At 50.8% G+C, this 8,021-nt stretch overlaps 1 protein-coding gene across 1 annotated transcript in view; it reads right to left on the minus strand.

Annotated features, from left to right (window-relative positions):
- Positions 1 to 2,961, minus strand: part of SFRP1 (secreted frizzled-related protein 1) — a 46,785-nt gene extending 43,824 nt beyond the window's left edge. The window contains exons 1-2 of the mRNA XM_010846439.1: positions 2,878 to 2,961; positions 366 to 527 (exon numbers count right to left, since the gene is read on the minus strand). Of these exons, the coding sequence (XP_010844741.1) occupies positions 366 to 527; positions 2,878 to 2,961 (246 nt within the window). The remainder of the gene's footprint in view (positions 1 to 365; positions 528 to 2,877) is intronic.
- Positions 2,962 to 8,021: the final 5,060 nt, after the last annotated feature.

An 8,021-nucleotide genomic window follows, 5' to 3' on the forward strand; every position in this document is an offset into this window, starting at 1 on the left:
GGGAGCGCTCCGGGCCCGCCCGTCAGTCACCCGCGCCGCCGGCCAATCGGCTCGCGGGCGGGAGGGCTCGGCTCCCCAGAACTCAGCGCAGGTCAACACCCCTTAAAAACAAAACCAAAAAAATAAATAAAAGAGGGAAGAAGGGAGGGAAAACGAGGAAAAGACAAAAAAGAAAGAAAGAAAAAAGGAAGAGAGAGAGGAGATAGAGAGAAGCGTGCGGAGGATAAAAAGGATGCGCAACGCTGCAGCTAGCTTGAGTCAGATCTCAGGAAAGCAAGGACGCTTAACAGTACTTGCAAGTCCATGAGCTAATCAAGACTTCTTTTTTGTGTGTCACTTCTCCCTAACTTAACGCAGCAGCAGACTGCTTTCTCGGTGTTGTTCTCTGTGGCTGCAGTACGGAAAGCGGCCGTTGCCGACGGACCGGGGCTCAGGAAGGCTGTAGCGAGGGAGGTCTGCCTTTCCATCCCCGGCCGGTGGGGCTCGGCTCCCCCGAAGACCCGGGGAAGGTGGAGTCCGGCTGTTTGCTGGCTTTAAAAGGCAGCTGCGTTTCCAGGTGAGACAACCAGATGATGGCCCTCCTACAGTCCCGAGGCAGTGTGGAAGGGAAGGGTGCGCACAAAGGTGTTGATTTGGGGAGGACAGTTGGGGGTTTTTTTTGTTTTGGTTTTTGGGGGTTTTTTTTTGTTGTTGTTGTTGTTTTTAAGAAAAAGAAGAAGAGAAAAAAGAGCCCCGCTCAAGGCCCAGCCCGACAGCACGTCTGTGTGTGCACGCATATGCACATTGACATGTTTGTGGTCTAGAAAGCCAAAACATTAAAAACACATGTGCACTTATCAGCGTGGCTTGTGTAAATATCAAGTCCATCACTCAGGCACACATGCTACACTCAGAGCCGGCCCAGGAACCTCAAGTCAAAAACCAAGGGTTCCTGTTCAGACAGAGGCGAGAGAAAAGTCCCAGCAGAAACAGCCCATTCTTCCCATCCAGCCCACTCCCCATACCCCGCCTCCACCACCCCAGAACAGAGGGTGGTCCCCCTGCCACCCTCCGCCTCAGAGTCCCTGGGGATTCTTTGTAATGAGGCCCAAGCTCCAGAGAGCTAGTAGTGTGACCACGACCAACTCCAGGGACAGGCAAGAGTAACAGCTGTCCCTGAGGTTGGCTGGGTCTCCACACTGCTTGTGTCCCAAAATTTGGGGTGGAGAGGGGGCGCAGAGAAGGCTACAGATCACATCTGAGTGGCGTGGCACTACTCCAGGTGGCAAATGGGCCACAGAGCCCAGAGCTGAAGGCAGACACCAGAGGAGGCGCTGCCTTGCTGGGGGAAGCTGACTTTGGACCCTGCAGACCAAATTTCTTGATGGACAGATTCCAAGTCAAACGACTGGAGTTTTTCGATGAAGAGAGGCTCTTAAAGCAGTCCTGCGCCTAAAGATACAGTGATGCCCCTGTGCACCCAGGGAGCTGTGCCGCTGGTCAACTTCTCCATCACCTCTAAGCTGATGAAAGGTGCGCTAAAGCAAGGGGGCGATGCGGAGGGAAAGAGATGGGGGAGAGCAAGGCTCCTTCGGGTGGCAAAGGGTTAATCCCTAAACAATTGGGAATGCTCAGCCCAGAAGCTGGGGAAGACATTCCTTACAGACAGAGAAGAGACCACAGGAAACCAGGCAACTGTGTCTCAATTCAAGGGGCAGTTAGAGAAAAATGCAGTTTGGTAGGGGTCCTTTTCTCTCCTCGAGGCAGGCCCTCGGTCCCCAGGCAAATGTGTCTGTTTACTCACTCCCTGCAAAGAGTTGTGTTAGCAGATAACATCCTGTCAGCTCTGCATGCAGGCTTCGCCCTGCCCTCACTCATGTCTGGACCGTTTCCCCAGATGGTGGAAGGGCCTGTCTGTCCCATATGAAAATTCGGGAAATTAGTTCAGGGGACTGCTCCTCCACCAGTCCTTGGGGGTCTCGAGGCAGCAGTAAATGTCACAGTTCCATTCATGGGAGGGCCTAGCCTAGGTCTGGTTTTTTCCGATTGATCACCCCCAATCGGTCTCAGTGAGAGGGCTTTTGAGGCACCCAGGGACATGACTGTCCCAAGAAATACAGGGGGTATGAGAGCAACTAAGCCGCCAGAATCTTAAACTCAGTGCATTTCTGGCTCCTCCCAAATCCCAGCTGGAAAGGCAGGGCTCAAGTCTCAGTCCCACTGGCAGACTTGAACCCACACAAGGCTAGGCTTCTACGGTCTGCAGTGCTTAGAGTCTTCCATGGACGTCCCTGGTGGTTCAGAATCTGCCTTCAATGTGGGAGACCTTGGTTCCATCCCTGGGTTGGGAAGATCCCCTGGAGGAGGGCATGGCAGCCCACTCCAGTATTCTGGCCTGGAGAATCCCCATGGACAGAGGAGCCTGGCAGGCTGCAGTCCATGGGGTTGCAAAGAGTCAGACATGACTGAGCGACTAAGCACTGCACAGGATTCTGGAGAATGACTGCCAGCCCCAGTCAGTTCTCATACTGTAAGACAGCACCAGGCAGTCCTAAACACTCCGTATTTTAGAGGTGAATGCAGTTGTTGGGGTTTTGCGAGGGGCGGGGGAGGGGGAGTTGTCCTTTATCATTTTGTCAAAATTTTGCACTTCAAAGCCCAGTCTCCCTTCCCCTAGGCAAGAATTTGTGTGTGTGTGTGTGTGTGTGTGTAGAGGACAAAGTTCTAGAGCAAAGATTCTTTAAACCTGTTATTGACATGACAGAGATCTCAGAAACCAGGGGTCTCCAGAATGGGATCAGGAACCAGGAGACACACCTTTCCTTCTTGAATGAACAAAAATATACCTTCACATTTGTGTTTTTCATTTCAAAAAAGTTCTTATTTTTCCCACCCTACCAGATGCCTGTACAAGAACATCAGAAGTACGTCCCCTGTTGCCTCAAGTCCCCAGATGAAGGAGGCATTCTTCAGCCTCCTCATCGCCCGAAGCTGACGGTCAGGCCAAGCAGGATCACTGTGGGGCCTCCCAGCACCTACACCCAGAGATCCTCCCTGCCCTTTGCCAGAAAAACAGCAGTTGGGACCTCCCTGGTGATCCGGTGGTTAAGACTTCCCCCTTCAACTGTAGGGGGCGAGGGTTCAATCCTGGTCCCTGGTCTGGGAACTAAGATTCCATGCTACATGTTACAGAAAAAAAAAAAGAGAAGAAAAACAAGAAGGTGGGGAAACCTTCCCGGCAGGTTTTGTTCTTTATATATATATATATTTTTTATTTTATGTATTTATTTATTTGTGTCAGGTCTTCTAGTTGTGGCACACAGGCTTCGTTGCCCGGCAGCACATGGGATCTTAGTTCCCTGACTGGGAATCGAACCTGTGTCCCCTGCATTGCAAGGCAGATTCTTAACCACACACACCCCAGAACTACACTCGGCGTCCTCTCAGTCAGCCAGGAGTGGGACACCAGGGCGGAGGGGAGGGTGTCCTGCCTGTGGCTGGGCGCTGATGGGTCTGTGGCCATGTGGAGAAAAGCATCCTGACCCAGAGTCAAGAAACACAGGGTGTGGCTCCAGTTCTGCTTCTTGTGGCTGGGCGACTTGCACTCAACTCCCTGGGCGGAGTGCTCATCTGTAAATCGCAGCAGTTAATGCCTGCCCTGCTCCCTCAGGAGGTACCATCTGTGCATTCTCAGTGTCCAGTGTCACTGAGGTTCACAGTTAGGCTTCTAAGGTCTGCAACGTTTAAAGAAGCATTCCACGGACTTCCCTGCTAAGCCAGTGGTTCAGACTCAGCTTCCAACGCAGGAGGGGCGTGGGATCCAATGCACCTGATCAGGTGCCTAAGATCCCACGTGCCTCGTGACCAATAAGCACATAAATAAAGTAGCATTCCACACAAGACAACATCAGGCACAGTAATGTTCTCGCTTGGATAAGCATCTTTTCCACTCTGCCTCCATGGAGGTACAAATGCCCTGTGCTTCCCAAGTCCCTCTGACTCAAGAACTGGCCTGACTTGCTGTCTGGGGCTTGGGACTGTCTGGGAAGAACCATAAACACTTGGAGTTAAAGGCACAGCCCCATCTCCTCCCAGGCAAATATCCCTCTGCATCTTTCTTTTTATTCACTTTCTATTGTCCTAAGAACATGTAACATGAGAGCTGCCCTCCAGATGCATTCTTTTATTTATTTATATATTTGGCTGTGTGCATGCTGAGTTGCGTCCAACTCTTGTACCCACCCCTCTCCCCCAAGCTCCTCTGTCTATGGAATTTTCCAGGCAAGAATACTGGAGCGGGTTGCCATTTCTTTCTCCAGGGGATCTTTCCGGCCCAGGGATCGAACTCATGTCTCCTGCATTGTCAGGCGGATTCTTTACCACTGAGTCACCACTGGGTCTTAACTGTGGCATGCAGGATCTTCAGGCTTCGTTGTGGCTTGAAAACTCTTAGTTGCACGATGCAGGATCTAGCTCCCTGACCTGGGATCGAACCAGAGCCCCCTGCATTGGGAGCTCAAAGTCTTAGCCCCTGGACCACCAGGGAAGTCCCTCCAAATGCATTCTTACGCATCCAGGACAGGACTGGCGAACCTCTGCACCACACTTGATGGGGCTGGCTGAGCCCCAAGCTGCCACCACTGGCTCCTTTTGCTTCTTGGGGACACAGCCACTAGGCTCAGGCAACGTCAGTAGAATGTCCTTCCTTTCCTGAAGGGAGACTGTGTTCCCTGTGATTTCTGCTCCCCAGGCCACGCTAGCTGCAGTGGACCTGCCCTGAACCTCAAGGTCACAGTCACACACTCCCTGCCCCACCACTCAGACAGACCTACCCTCTCACTCTCCAGACGAGTCCTTGTCAAACTGGGCTTGGCCCTTTGTATTCATGTAACTACCTTATTTAGTGGCTCAGACGGTAAAGCGTCTGTCTGCAACGCAGGAGACCGGGGTTCGATCCCTGGGTTGGGAAGATCCCCTAGAGAAGAAAATGGCAGCCCACTCCAGTACCCTTGCCTGGAAAATCCCATGGACCACGGAGCCTGGTAGGCTACCGTCCGTGGGGTTGCAAAGAGTCGGACACGACTGAACGACTTCACTTCACTTCACCTTATTTATAAATATATACATTGTAGAATTTCTACACTGTCTTCCAGAAAAGAGGGGGGATTAAGACACATGTTTTTTAAGTTCAAAAATTAATCTATTTAATTTACTGCATTAATAGAACAAATGAGATGATCATAGGATCGTCTAGATAAATGAAGGAAGAAAAACTAACAAAATTCAGAATATACCACAATTTACAAAAAAAAAAAAAACTGAATACACAGAATATGAATTCTTCTCTGCATATATATATATATTTCAGTAAAAAGTTAAATACATAAAACAGTCTGCTGCTGCTGCTGCTGCTGCTGCTGAGTTGCATCAGTCGTGTCTGACTCTGTGTGACCCCATAGACGGCAGCCCACCAGGCTCCCCCGTCCCTGGGATTCTCCAGGCAAGAACACTGGAGTGGGTTGCCATTTCCTTCTCCAATGCATGGAAGTGAAAAGTGAAAGTGAAGTCGCTCAATCGGGTCCGACTCTTCGAGACCCCATGGACTGCAGCCCACCAGGCTCCTCCGCCCATGGGATTTCCCAGGCAAAAGCACTGGAGTGGGCTGCCATTGCCTTCTCCCATAAAACAGTCTAGGGCAGCCTAAATAACTCAAGAGCTCTAAGCTAAAAGTTCTTCCAAAGCTTTAAGTATGAGTATCTAGTGAATACCCATATTTTTAACTTAACATTAAAAAAATCTCTAATGGGTTGTTTCTCTGATTAAAACCCTCATAGACTTTTTGACTGTCCATAGGAAAAAGCCCAGAATTCAGAACAAATCAAGATCTTGTCCTCCAATGTCCTTCCAGTAACCCACCTCTACCCTCCAGATCACACATGTCATTTTGTCAGTAATACCCTCCACCTTTGTACAAAGTCCAACTCATAGACTTACCAGATTTAACAAATGAAGATATAGGATGCCTGGTAAAATTTGAATTTCAGATGAACAAGTTTTTTTTTAGTATAAGTATGTCCCAAATATTGCATAGGATATACTAATACTACACCTCATTCTTGTTTATGTGGAATTTAAATTGAACTGGACATCCTGTATTTTACGTGGCAAACCCACCTGTTCATCCCTCCAGCACTGCCTCCTTCCAGCAGCCTTGCCTGATTCCCCTCTCGGCCCATCACCTTCCTTCTCCACCCCTAGTGGGATTAACTTCCTCTTCTCTGCCCCCCAGAGCATCTGTGTACACTTCATTACCACACTCTTGGTTTACAACTGCTTGCTTTCGGGGGTCTTCTACGTGACCGGGAACTCTTGGAGAGCCAGGATCTTGTCTTATTTTGTCTCACTTATCCTTATAACCTCAGCATCCGGCATGGTGCCAGGCATACAGTAAGTGCTCAGAAAGTCTCTGCAGCCCCAGTAAATGCATAAATATGTAGTAGAAGGAGGCAGATATGGGAAGGATCCAGGCTAAGAGAGGTATATCCTCAAACATCAATTTTGCACTGTTTCCTGAGAGCTAAGGCAATAAGTCAGCATGAATAACTCACACAGTTCTCTTTGACTGCAGAGGAACTGATCCTCAGCACCTTATACTGTGAACAGAGTGTTCAAACAGTGATTCCTAAAGGAAATCAGTCCTGAATATTCATTGGAAGGACTATGCTGAAGCTGAAGCCCCAATACTTTGGCCACCTGATGTGAAGAGCCAACTCATTAGAAAAGACCCTGATGCTGGCAAAGATTGAAGGCAGGAGGAGAAGAGGAAGACAGAGAATGAGATAATTGGATGGCATCACCGACTCAAGGACATGAGTTTGAGCAAATTCCAGGAGATAGTGAAGGACAGGGAAGCCTGGTGTGCTGCAGTCCGTGGGGTCACAAAGAGTGGGACACGACTGAGTGAGTAAACAACAGCAAACAGCGTGGGGCTTTCGTAAGACGTGTTGTAAGAGGTACTGATGTACTGTCTTCTTACAGCTCGGGAGGTCAGAGCCTCCCTGGGCTACAGTCAAGCTGTTGGCAGGGCTGTGTTTCTTCTGGAAACTCTGGGACTTTTTCTGTCTTTTCCAGCTTCCTATGCTGCCCTCATTCCTTGGCTCCTGGCCCCCTCCTCCATCTTCAGAGCCAACAGTGGCGGGTTGGGCCTTCCCCCTGCATCCCTCTATCCCTCAGAGTGAACCTTGTGGGCAGAAGCCCATCCAACTCACCTCTCCCAGGGGGCCTGCACCAAGTAGGCTGCTCAGTAGCCAGTGGACATGGGCTGTGGGGGAGTTGGTGAATGCCCTGGATGATTCCTGGAGAAGAAGAACTGAACTCCCTGTAAATCCTGTGTGGACCCTGACCCCCAAATGCTAATACAAGCCTGTTAAAAACTCGGCATCTGGAACCCAAAAGGCCTGGGATCCTGGGAGCCTCTGACAGTGCCTGAGAGAGGAGGAGGGTCAAGAGAAGCTGGAAGAGGCTTGGCAGCAGTGAGACCTGGTGCCAGGTCATGGCTCTGAGCTCCGGGCTCTGCTTGGCCATCACAGAGCAGGGAAAGTGCATCCTTAGGAATCCCTCCCCTCTGGCGATCCCAGCAGTGAAAGTGAAATGGCACAGGCTTCCATCATAGGGACCCATAAATCTGCTGAGACGGCTTCCCAAGGCGGGATGGGCGGCCAGCGGGGAGTGTGAGGAGGAACCCCGCGCCCTTCCCTTCTCGGGGGTTTGATATAAACGAGGCACCGGGAGAGAATGGGCATGTGTCCATCAGGTACGGTGACCACGCTTGTGCTTTGAAGGCACCCACCCCCTGATTTCCATCTGCAGCTGGCGGTCCCCTCTCCCAGTCTCCCTCTGCCTGAGGAATGCATCCGGTCTTAGAGGCGGTCCTCACCTGAGCTCAGGCGCTCTTCCCCCACCCATCCCCCATCCCCAGTAGTGACTGCACCTCTGCAGGCTTTCCTAGGTCTCACTCCACCTGCATTATCCCCTTTGGGCCT

This window comes from Bison bison, unplaced genomic scaffold (assembly GCF_000754665.1).
Source record: "Bison bison bison isolate TAMUID 2011002044 unplaced genomic scaffold, Bison_UMD1.0 scf7180017864236, whole genome shotgun sequence".
Classification (NCBI taxonomy): Eukaryota; Metazoa; Chordata; class Mammalia; order Artiodactyla; family Bovidae; genus Bison; species Bison bison.